General features: G+C 47.7%; 1 protein-coding gene across 1 annotated transcript; it reads left to right on the top strand.

Moving 5' to 3' along the window:
* The first annotated feature begins 18,273 nt into the window (after positions 1–18,273).
* LOC116244931 (protein phosphatase methylesterase 1) lies at positions 18,274–19,353 on the top strand. Its single transcript, XM_031616725.1, has 4 exons — positions 18,274–18,441; positions 18,516–18,880; positions 18,922–19,003; positions 19,132–19,353. Exons 1-4 carry the CDS (start codon positions 18,274–18,276, stop codon positions 19,351–19,353), a joined length of 837 nt encoding a protein of 278 aa, XP_031472585.1.
* Positions 19,354–19,594: the final 241 nt, after the last annotated feature.

The raw sequence follows: 19,594 nt of genomic DNA, 5'->3' as shown, positions 1-19,594 counted from the left end.
TTGTAGTTTCTGATGAGTCTTTGGGTGAGTCTGTGCATCATCTTTGAAAAATGTATCCAAAATCAATTATAAAGCAAATCAAACAACTTTTATTAATACAGCTTTTCCATTCAATACCGATCTCCTGCGAAAAAGTTGAGGAAAAGCTGTCGAATCATCACAATTCATCACATTCTGCCCAAATTTTCATATGCCTTATATATTTTGAATATCAAATAAAATGACTGACTGATCTTATGTTTACCTACAAAAGCATCTATAAGAAAACCATCAAATCAAGTGAGCCACAGCCAAGACACTGCGAAGGTGAATTTTTTCTTCATAAATATTTTTTCCTGAAGACTTCATATGATCTTGAAAAGAATAAAGGAATAATAAAACACAAAAAATTGCATTTTACACATAGAGCCAGAAAAGAAATAGATTTATCGATGAAAGACTGATTAAGAGTGATTAAGAATGATATGGATTGAATGGATCACACTTCAGCCAGCTTGAATGTTCCAAATGGTCCAACAGGGAACCAGGTGGCAAAGAGAGTGTCCAAGCCAGCCTTGTGATGAATCTTCGTGCTTGGAACCGCAATGATCAGACCGTTATAGACCCAAACTGTGATCAGTGCGTCGTTGGCCGGGGTGGGGAAGTCTGTGTAGATTCCGGCATCAATCACTCGGTATTAGTTGTTGCCAGCTTAGCTTGTGTATGAGATCTGAGCCTTGACTCCTGGGGATGTTGGCTGGTAAATCACATTGTAGTTTCTGAGAAGTCTTTGGGTGAGTCTTTGCATCATCTTTGAAAAATGTATCCAAATTAATTATAAATCAAATCAAACAACTTTTATTAATAGAGGTTTTCTATTCAACACTGACTTCCTGAGAAAAAGTTGAGGAAAAGTTGGGAAACCATCATCTGTCATCTTATTCTTTAACCAAAGTGTATAATCTTTTTTATTATCGATATCCAAATAAGCAGAACTTTTTAGTTTAAACGGAACGATGGGATTCAAATAGGCATAGAATCAGGTGAAAAACTTACAAAGATCTTCAAAAACAGTCTCTGCATTCAAAAATATTTATTGTTTAAGATTTTACTTTATTTTTGAAAGATATTTATGATAGATAATAAAGCTATTAAAAAATGCATGAAATAGGTATGGAATATTAAAATGGGTGTATTTTTGGATTACTAAAATGGATGATGGCGATATGGATTGTATTTAATACCTAAGTGAGTTTGACGCAGTGATGACCAGAGCCTGTTCGCCGGCCTTATAGTAAATGGTGGTGGGGAAGACTACAATCTTTCCTGCTGATGGGTAGTAGGGTGACTGTGATGGCTGCGTTGATGGCTGGGATGGGAAAGCCTTTGGGTGATTGGGGTGAGTCTGAACATGAGCATGATCACATTAACCAAAAAAATTAAAAGGCTAAATGTATGCTTTTGATGCGATTAATCCCCTATAATAGCATTAAATCAATCCCTTCCTCATTACCCACATAAAACATATTGAAGCACTCCTTCTTTGATCACAAAACTATCCATATAAGTTACTCAATATAACAATCTTATCTTCCATCCGAACGCCAATCAAGAACACATCATCATCGTTTTTCTATTGATATAATGTACACATACTTCCCTCTCCTACAGCCCTGCAGTTTCTGTTTCACACCTGCATTTATAATATTAAGTTTCATTAATGAACGAAGAATAGAGTCCGGTAAAGGCAGCCAAGGAGGAGGAGTCGCCTCGCCCCTCCGCCGAAAACATATAATCAAAGGAGGAGCTGCCGAGTCCGCCCAAGAAGGAGGAGGAGCGTGCGGAGGAGCGGCTGAAGAACTCGCTGGTGAGCGTGGCCAAGAGCAAGGAGGAACTGTGGAAGCCCTACGACTTCCTCTTCCCCGGCGGAAAGCTGGCCAAGCTCATCAAGGTCGCCAACATCTACAAGAAGAACCTCCCCATCCGCGAAATGCTCGAGAAGTTCAAGTACAACGACATGACCCCGGTCATCAACATCATCGGCGCCATGGAGAAGGGCAGGGGCAAGTTCTACGCCGGCGTCGCCAGGGCCGCTTTCAACACCGACGCAGTCATCGTCGACAACGGCCTCGCCTCAGGCCTCGAGAAGTTCACCCTCAGGCGGGGAGTCAAATTAGTCGGAATCGCGCCAGAGGGGGAAATCAAGTTCCCCAAAATCAACCCCTCGCAAGTCGACGGCACCGAACTCGCCAATGGACACACCCATCTCTTCCTTGTTAGTAAAACAATACCTATGCAGACAACCCAGACAAGGACTTGAAGTGGGGAGGATAGGTGCAGTTCAAGGTAGACGTCTGTCTGCGTATCGCTGAGGGCAAGAAGAGAGCCTAGGGCGTGGCTCGTTGTAAAATCGTAAGCATCCTGGTGGCTGATGCTGTGTTCGACATAGTCGACGAGGTGAGGCTCTGCGTAGAGAACGAGATACCCATCATCGTTGTTCCAGGGTCGCCCATCTGCGATGAGCTGATCAAGCTGTCCTCGGGAGACGACGACGGGCGGAGCGGAGGTTAGTTGAGGGAGTTCATCGAGAAGGGCCACTTCTTCTACTGCAACAGTACTAACTCTGAGGATATCGCGCAGTTGACCCACCTACTGCTGAGCATAACCCCCTGGTGATCCAGCCTCCATCCATGTCATTTTCAAAAAAATAATAGAAAAATATCAATCTATCCATCTCAATGTTGCTCGGTTGGGGATATGAGTTCGTCCGTCTTTATCCTCTTGCAGGGGCGTCTCTCCTCCTCGTTGGAGTCTGATGATACCGTGATGAATGAACTCTTGCGGATCGGCCGAGGAGATACGCAGGTGCTCTTGTGGTCTACCAAGTGTCCCCAGAAGTCAAAATTCTCCTCATTAGAAAACCTGCCCACTCTGAATAGCCAATCGAGTACATTTTGGATAAGAAGTAAGAGTAATTTTCGGAGGGAATCTGAGTTACGGGAGAGGTATTCTCCGAGGCTTCCTCGGCAGTCTCTCCCGGATTGCATTCCTTCTTGGTCTTGATGAAAAACTTCTGAGCATGGGATCGAATCTGCGCTCCGCTGCGAGTGCCGACCAGTGCTTCGATCTTCTTCCATTCTTTGCCGTAGAGCTGCAAGCCTGGATAGGACCAAACATACCCAGCAGGAATTTTTCGTGCTACGCTTTCGTCCACCTTCCGTTTGTCTTCGAGTCTTCAATTGAGAAATCAGTCATTTTTTGAATTTTTTGTTTCGAATTCAAATTTTATTATGATTTAAATCAATACCGTACTCTCTAATTTCCTATAAAGTTACCCCACATATCCCATACCCCACCCGATATTTCCAAAAATAATTTCCATCTCAAGTAACCCCACTCCTACCCAGTCCTCTGCTTACCCTGTGTAGTCCACTTGTGATTATATAATTCTGGCAATGCAGTCAAAATCGCAAATAAAGGAACGACTGACCGAGATCCGTCTCGAGCGTTAGGCCTACGACCGCAAGTTCGACACCCTCCACAGGTTGCTCACCGATACCAGATCGTCGAGAGTTCCCGTCCACAAACTCAGAGCCGATTTTCAAAAACTCATCCCATAGCTCAGGGATATAGTCAGGAACAACCTCGCAGAACTGGAGACGCTGAAGCAGGCCTGCAGGAGATTGCAGCAAGAGGGTACTACTGCTATGATTCAGGCCAGGAGATGGAGAGCACCTTGCGAACGGTTGACTCCTTGCGGGAGTACTTCCAGGAGTTGTAGCAGAAGGTGCGGACGTAGCAATCGAAGGGGGAGTAGCGTTTGAGCGAGCGTGAGCGTTGGGAGCTGACTCAGGGCGGGGAGGGGGACGTGGCGGACGAGGAGGCGCGGCTGATGGTGGCGGCGGGCAGCGCGCGGGAGACGCGGGAGATGGCCGGAGAGGTGCTGGCCTCGCTGCAGAGCCAGACCGGCAGGCTGGAGGGCGCCAGGGAGAAGATGAGCAGCGTGCTCAGGAATATCAACCTGTCCGGCAACTTGCTGCACCTCATACGCAGCAGGTCCAGAGAGGACAATCGGTTGATCCTCCTGCTCAGCATTGGGCTAGTGGTGGAGGCATTTGTCTGCGTTTACTTCATCCGTCCGCTGGTGCGGGGCAGTTGATCCTATATTCTTGTGTGCATTTGGATTAATCTGGTCGGTAGGGTTGAATTGGGTTGTTGGGAGTAGTTACGATGTGAAAATCATTGTATCTTGATGGCTGGGGGCAGTTTGTGGGTGATGTTGTGGATGGACCGACTGGGGTAGCACTTCTCGGCCTACTGGTTGAGGTTCAGCACGTGCTTGCCCTGCTGCTGGTGATGGCCCAGCAATTGCAACTTCCGCTGGGGGACTCTGGAGCTTATCGTTAGCTCCTGCAGGGACTCCTTGCCATTCTCCTTCAGACAGTGGGAGGAGGAGGTATTTTCCTCTTCGTTTTTGCTGTTTTGGAAATCTTTGATGTTCTCGATGTTGATGAGGAGCTCCCGGATCATGGAGGAGTGCTCCGACTGTTTGGTCGATGGAGCAGGTCCATGGTTGTCCTCGTTCCTATTCTTGAGGTACAATTTCTTCAAGGTTTCCCGCATGTACTGCTGCACCTGGCTGTTCAGCTTGCCCTCCCTGCCCGGCTGCCAAATCCCTCCTCTGCCTGTATTCCTCGCATTGCTATTTCCGCTTGCCCTGGGCGATGGCTATTTCCTGAAGGTGTCCCTGTGGGTGAGCAGGCTGTAGATGAGGTTGGTCTTGTACTCGTTCTGTCGCGTTTTATCGTCGTGGCCGTACCTGCCCCCGTTCTTGCCGCTCCTGCGTCCGTTGACCTCGTAGCCGAACGAGAACTTCTTATTGAGCTTGGGCTGGCTGCTGTGGCCCTTCTCCTTCTCCTCCGACATCCAGTTCACCCGCGACGACCAGTACTCGCCCTCGTTGAATTGGGACGACTTGGCTAGCAAGAGAGAACTCGAATGGTCTTGCTGCGGAATCCCACTCTCAGGGTCATGCGACGTCTCCTTCAGGAGGGCCAGCTGATAGTTGGATCGCGATTGTTTGAGGTTTTGGAATTGGGGGTGGACGTGAGGGGTGGTATGCTTGGGTTGTGGTTTATGGAAGGAGTAGGTTCTTCTCTTGGGGATGTTGGGGTTGTTCATGTTCCTATCTTCCCAGATGTTGACTTCCTCCTGTTCTCTGAGGTCGATTTCGAGGAGGCTGCTGATGGCCATATCCTCTCCGGGCGCCTCTTGGTACCTGATGGAAGCGTGGGCCTACATTTGGATAAAATTATTTATTATTCAAGCATAATTGGTCTTACAGGCAGGATTTGATAATCAGCGGAGCCAAATATCCCCCGAAAGGATGGAAAAGATAGGGAGTGAGCCAAAATATTAAGACATTTATGGAAAATATATCCATTTAATCATTATACGTTTTAGATGCTCGTTATGATATCCTTATATATTACACCAAATTCTCCATATCAATAAAATATATCCCATTTTCCATCCATTCCCATCCCTCCTTGATTATGCACTGGGATATTACCCTTGATCCCCATAATAGATTTATAATTAAATGATACGAGGTCTTCTCCTCAACACCCTCCTCCTCACTCTCGTCCTTTCCGCCATCGATAAGGATCTCATGACTTCTGTCCCAGTACTCCTCCGCCTATGCAGGGATACCCCGATGTTTTCAAACAGCGAGTATGGTCCGGCTATCTCAACACCTCCAGCAGCACCCGCAAGCTCCACTACGTCTTCATCGAATCCGCCAACAACAATGGCACCAACACCCCCGTCACGCTCTGGCTCAACGGAGGCCCCGGCTGCTCCTCCCTCCTAGGTACTCCACCATCCACTCAGGATTCCTGCAATAGATTGGCCCCTTCTACCTGGAGGAGGGAGCTCGGTACAAGAAGGGAGACAAGCTGATCGCCAATCCCTACTCTTGGCACGCAATTTCCCATCTGTTGTTCATTGAGTCTCCAGCAGGAGTGGGGTACTCTGTCAACACTGATCCGAAATTCTAATACAACGACATCTCAACAGCCAACGACAACCTCGCTGCTGTCCAATCCTTCTTCGCAGGCTTCTCATAATACGCAGCCAACCCCTTCTGGATAACCGGTGAATCTTACGCTGGTAAATACATTCCGGATCTGGCTGTTCTGATCGACTATTCAAACAACGGCGGTTCAGGTCAGAAGATAAACCTGAAGGGCATAATGGTGGGCAACGGTATCATGAACTTCCAGAACGGGGAGTTGTAGAAGAGCAGTATCGAGTTCATGATCGACCACGAGTTCATCGACATCGACCTCATCCCCTACTACCGGGGCAGTTGCTACGTCGATGCCGAATCGGCCGGCTGCAGGTATTTTAGGTATCGGTTCCAGGAGAATGTGGACTAGATCAATCCCTACAATGTCTACAGCTATTGCTTCTATAACGACTCCTTCCTCGAGGCCGACCAGGGCAGGAAACGCATGCAGGGACAGGCCAGCATCTTGAGGAATGTTGCCTCCAATAAGGGCAAGTACGATCCGGAGCAGGGAATGAACGGAGCGCCCTGTGCCTTCTTCGATGGATTGGTCGATTACTTCACTGCTCATGCCAAAGAGTACCACGCTCTTGATGGAGTCTAGTGGAATGGACCTTGTGTAAACCGTTTCCGATACAGGCTGAAGATATCACTGGCAAGTATTACATCAACGTCGAGGGATCCATGAAGGAGTACAGGTACCTGCTCAACAAGTTGGGAGACTACCACATCGTGCTTTACAGTGGAGATTGGGACGATGTTGTGCCCTACACCGACACCATGAAGAACCTGGAGGCCCTCTACCTTGTCCCCTCCTCCACCTAGTACTTTTCCCCTAACCCAGTCTTCCCTTCTTCGCCAACGACCAGCACGCCGGATGGACCCAGCAGTACAACGGCGTCACCTTTGCGATCATAAAGGGCGCTTCCCACCAGGTCCCCCAGAGCAAGCGCGCCGAGGCTTTCGAGCTATTCAAGAACACCCTGGGAGTATCAAGCAGCAAGAACGTGTTGCGCACTGGATGATCTGTCAATATGCTAAGCATGTCCCATATTAGCCCTCTCCTAACCCTATCCCATCACCATAACTCCTCTCCTCGCTATCGATTTCCTTATCCTCTCTTCTAATATGTTTGGTATTGATTTATAATAATAGATGCATCACAACTTCCTTTCGAACTACTGTCTATTTTACTCGACGATTGAGTCGAGGTAATGTTACAAGATCCTTTCTGTGCTGGACACGATGAATACGGTGCGGATGCCGCTCAAGCATTTGGAGTACAGTCTGTACGAATCGAGGAGAGAGATCAAACAGATCAATAAGCCCAAGGAGAAGAATCTAAGGACTGAGTTTTAGCTCACTGTTATCAAGGATTAAGATGTGATGTTTCTGTATAATCGGGAAAAAGGGACAGGAAGCGATACTAAGACTGGGCATATGACAATAAGTAGCAAGCCTTTTTTCGACATAATGCAGAAGAACAAGTTGATCGGCGAGATCTCAGTCCCCAAGACTATCAAGATGGTCATGGAGAGTTTCGTCTGGTAGAACTACATCATCACTCACTACTAGCTCACCAAGGACAAGACCCTCCTCATCATCCAGGAGATGTTCAGCTCCACCCTCTTCAACCTCAACAACGAGGACGGCGGAATCGTCAAAAAGACCAAATTGCTCTTCGAGCCCATTCTCGAACTCATGTTCAGTCCGGAAAGAGCAGGCGTCGAACTTATCAAATTCCAGAAGGAGCTAAGGACGCTCAAAGTTATGTACCCGGAAATTGAAAGGGAAATTGATAAGGAAAAGAAGATAGTTTAGACTAACTATTGTCTCATTTATTATCACTGCATAATGCAGGCGGTACGCTAGATGGAGGTCTCTCCTTGATCATATATATAACCCACCATTATAGTTCATACATAGCCTTCTCATATAAACAAAATTTAATTACCGACCCATGCAGAAAGTTCAAGAATAGCGCAAGAAAGAATTGGTACTCCTCCTCCGATGCAGATCTCCTCCTTCGTGAAGCTCCTATAGCAATTGGAGCTCAGCAATACCGCTGGAGTGCTGGCGGAGTAGTCCGGCCTGCACAAGGATAAGGATGTGGAGCTGGACATTGTGGAGATAATGAAGGATAGGAACGCCAGCGAGAGGGAGAGGAGGAACGCTGTCGAGAATTATTGCAAATATTCGATTCAGAATTATTTGAGGGAGGGCAAGATCGACGAAGCGCTGCAGATCTATGAAGTCATCGTACCGCAGTACTGTCCCGAAAAGATAGAAGCTTTCTCCCTCCTCTTTGCAGAGACCTACGAAAACGACCACAAAGGGCTCTCCATTCTTTTGTAGAGTTTCTTCTAGAGGCCAAACGCGTTACCCGAGTGCAGGGTGGGATACGCTAATTTCGGCAACGAGATATGGTTCATGCACTTCCTGGGGGCGAGCATCCTGCTGGTGGACTGCGATAGCAATGCCCTGATCGTGGCTGGAAGTTAGGTGCGTTACCGCAAGGACAAGATCCACGCGGACAAGGTCACTACTGTTTCCATCGGCCCGGGCGAGACCTTTTGCACGGGCGGCAGGGACAAGTTGGCTAAGATATGGGATAAGGAACTAGTACTGCTGCACACGATAGATATGCACAGGGCCAGGATCACCACCGCTCTCTTTTTCTAGCAAAACCTGATGACGTTCGACCACGATGCAGTCATCGCTGTGCACCAGTTCCAGGGTAAGCAATTGTAGCGTAAGTCTCTCTTTAAGACCAACACTCCCTTCACGGATTCCAGATACGCCAAGAATAAGAAGAAGATATACGGGGTGACTTTTGAGAGGGGGAGCGGCTTCATCAATTTGGTCAACATGGAAAAGAAGAGGGTATAGAAAATAATCCAAACCGAAAAAAGAGTGTACGCTATTTAGATCTCCCAGGATGAAAAGGTTGTATTTGCCAATGTAGCCCCCTGCGAAATCCAGGGATATTCTCTTACCGCCGCCCACAGCCTCCTTTACAAGCTGACCGGTTTCATCCAATAGAAAAACTTGATGAGGATGAGCCAGGGCGGCAAGGACGGAAAGTACATAGCAGTCACTAGCGAATAGGGTACCATTCGCATCTACAACATCAAGGAAGAAGATGAAGTTTTGAAGCTTCTTGGGTAGTCCAAAAAATCAATCAACTGTGTTGCTTGGAAAAATGAAGAGATTTACTTTGCCTGTGATGGAGGCTACCTTGAATGTTGGGTAATTTGCAATTTATTTAGGGATGTAGAGGTACATAAAAATACCAAAACGGATCATCCAAAGAGCCAAATGGAAAACGTTAAAAAAACGGTCGGAATTCATCCCTAAGATGATTGAACTTATATATATGTCCATCGATCGATCCATCTATAAAAGAATAAATAATCGTCAATCCCATATATATATTTCAAAGGCGCTTTCATGTAGAAAGAGCAGATAAAGAAAAACTACGACCAGAAGGCCCAGGAGAACGTGAACAAGTAATAGCGGTAGACCAAGAAAACCTACGACCTGAAAACATTCAACAACTGGATCAAGGCAGTCCTCATACAGACCCAGACCAAACGCATGTGCAAGATCATCGAGAAGGAACTGGACCTCAAGGCCAACACCGACAACAAGATCCTCCACGTCCTCGATATCGGATGCGGAAGAGGCCAAGATATCCCCAAGTGGAGGTTGGCCAGAGTGCAGTACATGGTGGCCGTTGATTTCAGCGATTAGTGTGTGAAGAGCTACGAGGAAAGGTGGAGAGGCAGTACGAGGAAAGGTGGAGAGGCAGTCGCTAGCCATACAGGCTCTACACACTGGTGCAGGACTTCACTTCCCGCAACCTTTATTATGAGATTGAGCACTCCTACTACGACATCGTATCTGCCCAGCTGTGCTTCCACTACATGTTCGGGACGGAAGAGGGCCTGAGGCAGGGCCTCGCCTCCATCCTGTCCAACCTGCTCATCGACGGCGTCTTCATCGCCACCATCCCCGACAGCTACACCATCATCAAGAAGATCGAGGAGAAGGGAGTCTACCAGTCCGACGGCAGCAAGGTCTACGGCAACAAGTACTTCTCCATTCGCTTCGACAGGACCAACTTCACCAATCCCTACGGAAACGTCTACGGGTTCTACCTCGAATAGGCGGTCGGCAAGAAGACAGAGGACGGCAAGATAGAATACACTGACTAGTGGCTGATTGATCTGGACAACCTGAGGACGCTGCTCTTCCAGCACGGGGTGGAGATCTAGGAGACAATGAACTTCTTGGAATACTACAAGAAGTACCGTACGGAATACAAGGAGCTTTTCTCGAAGTTCAAGCTGATCTTCCCTCCGGGGAAGTAGATGGACGCTGAGTTGTGGTAGATTGCGCACCTCTACCGCGTCCTGATCTGCAAGAAGAAGAGCAAGGGCATGCACATCCACGATTTCAACATCAGCGACAGGAAGAATTCGATCACTAAGGAAGTGAAGAGGAGCTTTGACCCCAACCGAATGAACCACAACAGGAACAACTCCGGAGACCATCGCAATAATGGGCAGAGGAATAACTTTAATCGGGATAATAACAATCACTCCAGAAGCAGAGATTTCAAGTCCAGAAAGTATTGATACTTTATAAACACTGTAAATGCCTTTGCTCTTATTCTGAAAATGCTATAAGAATCTGCAATAATAGATAGATGTCATATTGTCATAAGAATTATTGGATGGGTTTAAATATCAAGACTTCTGCATTTTATAGAATTATAATGCAACTGATACTTTACGTAGAAAGGCTAGATGCAACCAAGCTTTACTTGAATCTACGATCTAAAAGAAGCCATATTGGAGGTTGACGAGAAAATCGACAACGGAATCATTCGCAATCGTGCTATCGCCGAGAGATCAGCTCTGTGAAATAACCTAAGGTAGCTGAGGAGACAATGCAAGAGATTTTGCAAGGGCTCAGTCAGGATCAAGCGAGAGCGCTTGGTTGTTGTGATGATGTTTATACGTACAATGCAAATCCAATTGTGAAAAAAACATTAAAAGTATTAAAAAGCAAAGCTGCTGCTACGTCCATAAGAATCTCGGTAAAGGTGATGCTTGAAATCATTTGCATACGGAATAGCAATGTTTCGATGCTAATATTATGATTTTTATGAAATCGACTGTAAAATTCTTAAATGGCAACAGCTTAGCATACATCTCTTCCTAACTTTGCAATTCATGTATAAAACTACGGCAAATCGGCTGATTCTGATGGTATAGATGCCTTGTATTGATAAAATTTAGTATTATAATTGAAAAAATGTTAAAACCAACCCGAAAACCCGTCCCTCATCCTACTCCACGAGAAGTGGCAAATGTGAAGGTCATCGAGTAAATTCGTGATGACCTGTTAATCGAACGCGCCGAAAACGAAGACATCCTTCTCAACAAAACAAACGAGCTGCGAAAGATCGAAAGGGAAAGCGAGCTGCTAACGTTCTAACTCTCCCGCAAAAGAGAGGAACAGGCCATCTGCTAAAATGTGCTACGCATTGCAATGAGGCATGGAGGAGGAAGGCCTTGAGTCGCCTAATGATTTTTAATCATTTGCTACATATTGTCAATCATTAAACAAAAAGCTTAAATTCTCATTCTACCACTTTATGTAAGACAAAGGAGGCTGTCTAACTTGCTGATTTTTGCTAGAAATTAAGGAATGCAAAGTTCCAAGAAAAATAATGTTTTTTTTTCAACTAATATGACCGACTATCCTCCAAAGCCACAGATTCAAACTCATAAAATGTTGCATATTATGCTTAAAGATGTGTATGTCATCTATTTTCGATATTAATGTCTTCTACGTTACTTTTCATATTCTTGATCATGAAGTGCTATTAATTTATCCTCTCGGCAGGCTGCATACTTTTTAATGAAAGAATGACTCATTCTGGCGAATCAATGAACACTGAGGGCTACTTGACCGATGATACTGAGGAGGAGGGTCTTTAAGACTTAACTCCAAGCTAGCTTAGTCTCAAAAAGGTTGAACGGAAGCTTAGAGCGTTTCAGCTAATGCGATAAGAAATTCGCTATAATAAAAAAAGAATGGCATAAAGATAGAGACAAAAACGAGAGGAATGTAGGAAAGCAGGGAATATATACGAAACATGGTCACCAAAATAAAAAACGAGATTAATGGAGTGGCTCCAAAGAATAAGAAAATGGCAGTGGGGACCAAATTGAGGCTCAGAGCGATGGGAATTCGGGAAAATTGATTATCATATTCAAATATCTATGCAATCATACTGATAAAATACTATAAATTTGATTGTGGAGTTGTTTCCCCCATCACATCATCACTATATGCCCGCTTCTCATATCATCCAAAAAACTAAAACATTTTTATTTCATTTACCCCTTCCTCCATCCATACCCTCCAAATCCACCCCCAATCCCCCTGCCGTCCATCCAAATTATCCCCATCGTTCCCCACCCCTCCGTTCTTAGGAGTTTGCTTGCACTTTCTGCTTTTATTTATATTAACATGCTCAAGGACAAAATAGTCATTGTCGATATCAACAAAAAGACCAAATTGGTCTCAGAGGTACTCCTCCCCACATTCAGGAGAACTTCTACGAGAAGGTTAGACTCATCGGCCAAGGCACCTTCGGGAAAGTATACCTCGTACATATCCACCCATGCAGGCAAAGGGCGCAAAGATGGAAGATAGTGGGCTCTCAAGGAGGTCCTCCAGGATCGCCGATATAAAAATCGCGAGCTCAGCATCATCGCACGCACCGAACACTGCAATATCGTCGCCATGAAGGAATACTTCCTCAAAATGGTCAGAGACGTACTCCCCTCCCCACGCAGGAGTGTTACCTCAGCATGATAATGGACTACGTGCCTTCCAGCCTCAACCTCCTCATAAAGTAGCAGCGTAAGCTAAAAAAGCCCTTTGCGCCAGCTATCCGAAAACTGTTGGCATTTCAAATGTTCAAGGCTCTTTACTACATGCAGGTACTCCATGCCCCATCCAGCTCACCCGTATTTGTCACAGGGACCTGAAGCCTCCCAACGTCTTGATCAACGATTAGACCTTCTAATTGAAGATTTGCGACTTCGGTTCTGCCAAAATTTTCTAGAAGGAGTAGAGCAACGTCGCCTACATTTGCTCGAGGTACTACCGCGCCCCCTAGCTGGTCATGCAGGCCACTGACTACGGTACCGAGATAGACGTATGGTCTGCCGGCTGCATAATAGTGGAGTTACTCACTTTGTAGCCTATTTTTCCGGGGGACAGTTCCCAGGAGCAGTTGATCGAGATAATGAAGATCCTGGGTACTCCTCCGCAGCGTTACATAAACCTGTACGAGGAGGAGAAGAACGTGCACTACAACTTCCCCGCCATCAAGCCCACCTCCTGGTAGGCTATCCTCCACAAGTACGAGCCCGAACGGGAGCTGGTTGAACTGATCGGCAAAATGCTCACCTATGACACCAAGGCCAGAATCACTCCCTTTTAGGCCTTGAAGCATCCCTATTTCTGGGATCTGCCCTCCTTTGCCTCCTATACTGCCAAATTGCCGTATTTGTTCTACTTTGCCGACCTGGAAAACCCCACCAATGCCAAGCAGATTGAATAGCTGGAGAAATTGTACCCCAGGCCATAGCCAGAGCTCAAGGCCAAGAATCAGTCCGGAAGCATCGGAGAGCCCATCAAGAAAGAGACCACTCCCATCACCTGCACAGAATGATCGTGATCTTATGTCCATTTTCATATCTACGAGTACCCGTTCCTCCATTCACCAATGGCGGCGTACCCTTTGCAATATACAGATAGATTTGAATGAGTAAATAATTCGAGTAGGCCACTTTCGACCCGATCGCTTACCTAAACTCTAAGTTCCCCGACGAGGAGTCGCTGATCGGTCTGGACCAGTAGATCGAGAAGCTGAACGCCTAGCTTTCGGAGGTGAACCGGGAGTTGATCGAGTAGATCCACGAGCACGCGATGATGAACATCGAGATTAGCGAGTAGATATAGAAGGCGCGGCAGTTGTCGAAGGAGATCATCGGAGAGATCGGCATAATAAAGGAGAAGGCGAAGAAGAGCGAGGAGATCGTGTACGATATGTGCAAGGACCTGAAGAGTCTGGACATCGCGAAGAAGAACCTGACCTTCAGCATCGACGCGCTCAAGAAGTTCATCATGATGGTCGACGCTCTCGAGAAGCTCCGCGACGCCTGCGAGCACAAGGAGTACGACATGATCGCCAACCTCCTCTCCGCCTTCAACGAGCTCTCCAAGTACTTCAAGAAGTACGACCAGATCCCCCAGATTCAGTCCCTCTACAAGGAGAAGGGACTCATCGTCGAAGAGCTCTTCAAGGTCATCATTTAGGACTTCGAAGCCTATGAAAACGCCTCAAGCCCGCCCCAGGGGTAGGCCATCAGCCACGCAGCCAAGGTCATTGAAGTGTTGGGGGAAAACTACTGGAGGAAATTCGGACAATCGATCAACGAGATCATCCTGAAGCAGTACCAGTAGCAGTACGGTCACCCTGATAACGCGATCCTCTAGAACACGGAGAAGCGTTTCGGTTTCATAAAGCGAAAGATGGAGGATTTCAACTAGAAGTTCGGGAAGGTGATCCCCATCGAGTGGGGCATGGACTGCCTCCTGCTGTACGAGTTCTGCTCCATTACCCGGATCCACATCACCAACATCCTCGAACGGACTGCCTCCACCATCAACGTGGCCATCCTCATGAAGTCGCTTGAGTTCTCCATCAAATTCTAGACCAAAATCACCGAACTGATGACCCGCAAGTATAGCGACTACATCAAGCGGGAAAAGAAGAACAAGTATGACCTCCAGGCCTTGCCCAAGTTCACAGGGTCGATTTCCAACTCCTTCTAGCGCTACCTCATGCCCTACATCAAGAGCGAAGAGTAGGCCCTCTCCGAAGCCCTGCTCAAGAGTCTATAGGACGACAAGCTATCGGAGCTGAAGGTGTTCAACTCCGCGCTGGTCCTTTTCCACGGGGTGAAGAACTCCGTGCGTCGTGCGAGCAACTACTCGAAGGGGCAGTTGCTGCTGGACATCCTGCGGGTGGTGAAGAAGATCTTCATCATCTACAGCGAGCGCTGCTTCGACAAGTCGAGGCGGAACCTCGAGACCTTCGAGGAGAACATCTGCTGGATCGTCAACACTGCAGAGTACTGCAAGAACATCATCGAGGGCGTCAGGGAGGTCTTCGAGTCCGCCATCGATCCCGCCTTCGTCGAAAACATCGAGTTCAACAACGAATAGCAAGTCTTCTCCAAGTACTCCTGCCCAGATTCAGCCTCATCAGCAGGTCCATCGAAGCCATGATCTCCTCCATCGAGCAGAAGATGGAGGGAAGTCTTTCCCAGATGTCGCGGGTGCAGTGGTAGAAGATCGACGATATGTCCGACGTCTCCACCTATATAAAGGAGGTGAAGGAGATGCTGAAGGCCAATTTCCTCAAGATAAAGGACGAGATGGAGCCGACCTATCTCACCTTCTACATGACTAAGATTGTATCCCTGGCTGCCAACAAACTGATCCAGAATATCTACAAATGCAAGAAACTGCCCTTCACTGCCTACCAGTTCCTCCAGATGGACATCACAGAGATCAAGGAGACCCTGCTCAGCATCGTCAAGACCGACCAGCGTAACCCATTATCTATTCAGGAGCCTATAGCAACCAAAAAACACTCCAGAACTATATTGGTTTCGTCAATAAGAGCTTCTCGAAGCCGGAGAACATAATTAAGCTGATGCAGCTGCCGGACAAAGAGTTCGCTGAGAGATACGAGATGTTCATGGAGGGAGGCACAGTGCAGGACTTTTAAAGGATTCTACAGGTGCGAGGAGGGAAAAAAGGAGACTTCAATGCCCTGCTCAAGTCAATCGAAGCCAAAAGCGTATGATCTCACTTATGCATAATTCATTATCGTCACATCGTTTCCCTTATTGATCCCCTATATATACCCCTTGCCTATATACACCCGATCCCATTTATATCTTGGACATCCACAAACGATCAGTATCTTTGCTTGAGTGATTTCCTCTTGAAGTAGGGGATTAGTTTCTTCACCTTCTCCATATCTGCCTTGTGCACGTATCTCACGCGTCGCTTCCTGATCAAGTTGGCTCTGCTTTTGTGTCTGTGCAAATGGCGAGAGCCTGGCGATTGGAATTTGAACTTCCTGTCCCAGCGTGGGCCGACCTGGATAGTTAACGGGTTACTATTTTTATCCTCTTGAGCAGACCCTTGTGGTTCTTGAGTTTCTGCTTCTGTTTGCGGACGTTGGTGTTGAGTTTTTGGAGTAGTTCTTGGTGGCCTTGGACTTGAGGTGTCCCTTGAGCTTGGTCTGGCGCTTGAAGATGGGACTCAGCTACTGGGGCTTTTTGTTGCGCTAGAAGAGCTGCATGAAGGCGAAACCGAAAGAGGAAGTGAAGGTTAGGGCTGGAGAAGGAGCCAGCAGGCATAAAGTTGCTGTCCTCAATGACCCCCGAAGGGCGAGCATGGACCTGAGGCTGATCATGAATTATAAATATGGTGAGGCGTATGTTAATTAAATAAATATCGAATTAGCATGAGTAACATCAAGCGCAGGCGCAGTACACCTCCATCTACGCAGACCGCTAGAAGAAGGAGTTCATCGAGAAGGACGACGAGAACATCGTGGGCGTGATGGACGAGTCGACCGCCGACTACCGCAACAAGATCGAGTAGAAGCAGGAGGACATGTTCGACCCCCACAAGCTCAAGCAGAACATCCTCAAGGAGAACGACCGCAGCTACCAGAGCAACTTCATCGATTTCGGCGACGACGATATCCTCGAATAGCCCCAGAAGCAGGAAAAACAGCAATCCCTTCCCAAGAGGAGAAGGAGGAGAAGGAGGAAGTGTCCCCCAAGAAAAACCCGAGGAAGCGCGGCAAGAGGGACAAAAAGGCCATCATCGACTCCGACGAGGACATCAAGGAGGAACAGCTCAGCGAAGTTAAAAAAGTTTAGGAGAACTTCTCGGAGCTGACCGTCGAGGAGGGCCGCAACATGCTCAAGAGGGAGGATTCGCTCAGGGAGAGCAACCAGCAGGAGCAGGAGCAGGAGGACGGCGAGGACGAGGATAGGGAGCAGGAAACCATTATGGATATGGTTAAGAAAAAAAATTAGGCACAGAAATCCACTTAAACGTATGTCCTCATGCATAATATTTTGAACAAGGTTGGCTTCAATAAATCCGAACGCAAAACTGCCATCTATACTCCTCTTGCCTAGGGGTAGCACTCCTTCGTCTACTTCAAGCGTTACAGTAGCGGTTTCAGCGAATACTACCAGGCGATCGGCGAGGACCAGCGTCCCATCCTCTTCTGCGAGAACCAGCGCGGTTGCATCGGCTGCAACTACTACATCAGCCTCACCAAGGAGATGGACAAGAACAACCCCGCCTACCTCGGCAAGCTCAGGGGCAACGCCGCAGGGTCCGTCTACCAGCTCTACGACCACGGCCAGCAGCCCAACAACGATATCGACAGGTCCAAGTTCAGGGTCTCCATGGCCTACATCGAGTACGAGAGCAACTTCCTGGGCATGAAGGGCCCCAGGAAGCTGAAGGCGGTGATCCCGCGCATCAAGGACGTGGAGGACTTCGACCTGTACAAGCTGACGGAGGAGTAGTCGCTGAACACCTTCCAGCCGCCCACCGTCATCAACCTGCGCAACAAGCAGCCCAGGTGGAACGACCGGCTGAAATCCTACGCGCTCAACTTCGGCGGGCGGGTCAAGCAGGCCTCCATCAAGAACTTCATACTCATGGACGATAGCTACGACCCCAAGGACGAGGACAAGGCGCCCAGCCTCATCGTCTTCGGAAAAATCGATGAGAATACCTTCGCCCTCGAGTTCAGACACCCGCTTAATTTGTTCCAGGCCTTTGGAATCGCCATGTCCGAATTCGATTTCAAGTTGAAATGCGAGTGACCGCAGTGATACGCCCACCTTATCTCATTATTTGCACTGTGGACATAAGTGGCTGGTCCATTATGGGGAGGGACTTCGATGGTTCAAATTTGATTTTTAAACTTTTTTGGATTGGTTGGATATAATAATCCCTTGAGAAGCGATGAACAACGATAACGACGACTTCGATCCGTACCCCTCTCGCCACTCAGCGTCACCAAAATGCCCCCTCTCAATAAAAACTTCCACCAGAACTCCACCCACGACTCCGTCCATTCCTCCGCCCATAAAAACTACTCTCCCCTCGCCTGGAACGGTTACTTCGACGAACTATTCCACTTGTCCGACGTACTGGTCTTCCTATCCAGGGCACTTCAGTCTTCCGCGCGGGTACCTAGGGTGTGATCTTTTTCTGCATCCACGGTGCGGGTCATTCTGCTCTAAGTTTCGCGACATTGGCGAAGGAGGTGAAGCACTTCGGTACCGTCCTGGCCTTCGATTTGAAGGGCCACGGTTTTTCGAAGAAGCAGCACAACAATGAAGATTTCTCGATTGAGACCCTGTGCAGCGAGACCATCGAGGTCCTCAAGGAATTGCTGCAGCGTTTCCCTGAGAAGAACGTGGTGGTGGTGGGGCATTCGCTGGGCGGGTCCATCGCCTGCAGGATAGTCGACGCGCTGACCAACTTGGAGAAACTGGAGCGGATTGTCGGCTGCATCGTCATCGACGTGGTCGAAGGCACCGCCATCGAAGCGCTCCCCTTCATGAACCAGATCATCGCTGATAGGCCCAAACACTTCGATTCCCTAGACTCCGCCATCAAGTGGTGGTACTCATAACACTATCCAGCTATACTTCCTGCACGCTCAGGAAATTGGAATCTGCGAGAGTATCGATGCCGCCCCAACTGGTGGAGTACGATAAGAACGGCCAGAAGAGGTGGGGATGGAAGGTGAAGCTAAAATAGACCGAAAAGTATTGGATGGGTACTTTTACTTTAATTCAGGCTGGTTCAAGGGTCTTTCCCACATCTTCCTCAACATCCACGTTCCCAAGATCCTGCTAACGGCTGAGAAGTAGCGTTTGGACAAGGAGCTGACGATCGCCCAGATGCAGGGCAAGTTCAAAGTGGTGGTGATCCACGGGGTGGGCCATTCGGTCCAGGAGGACGATTTCAAGGCCACTGCTCGTGAGTTCTACAACTTGCTGAAGGATTTCAGGATCCCGATGACTCTCTCCGAGAAGGCAGAGAAGGAGCTGGTCGGTATCGCCAATTTCCATCCCAATTTGGTCAAGTATTGATCTTTGATTATCACATCAATGACGAACTCTCTCTGGACTGTTGTGGGGTGTTCCTTCGTGGCTGGATAGAGGATTTGGGGGATAATATATAATATACAGTAACATAATGTATAATTTATAGTATTATACGGGCGACGCCATGCACTGCATATTATATAGGATATGCAGTGCCTCTCACCCGCCTCTGAGGATCTCGAACACCCTCTCTGCCACTTTCCTCCTCGCGCGCAGGTGATCGATC

This window comes from Nymphaea colorata, unplaced genomic scaffold, assembly GCF_008831285.2.
Source record: "Nymphaea colorata isolate Beijing-Zhang1983 unplaced genomic scaffold, ASM883128v2 scaffold0393, whole genome shotgun sequence".
NCBI classification, from domain to species: domain Eukaryota; kingdom Viridiplantae; phylum Streptophyta; class Magnoliopsida; order Nymphaeales; family Nymphaeaceae; genus Nymphaea; species Nymphaea colorata.
The sequence above is the reverse complement of the archived record's forward strand: the minus strand, read 5'-3'. Positions and strand labels throughout refer to the sequence as shown.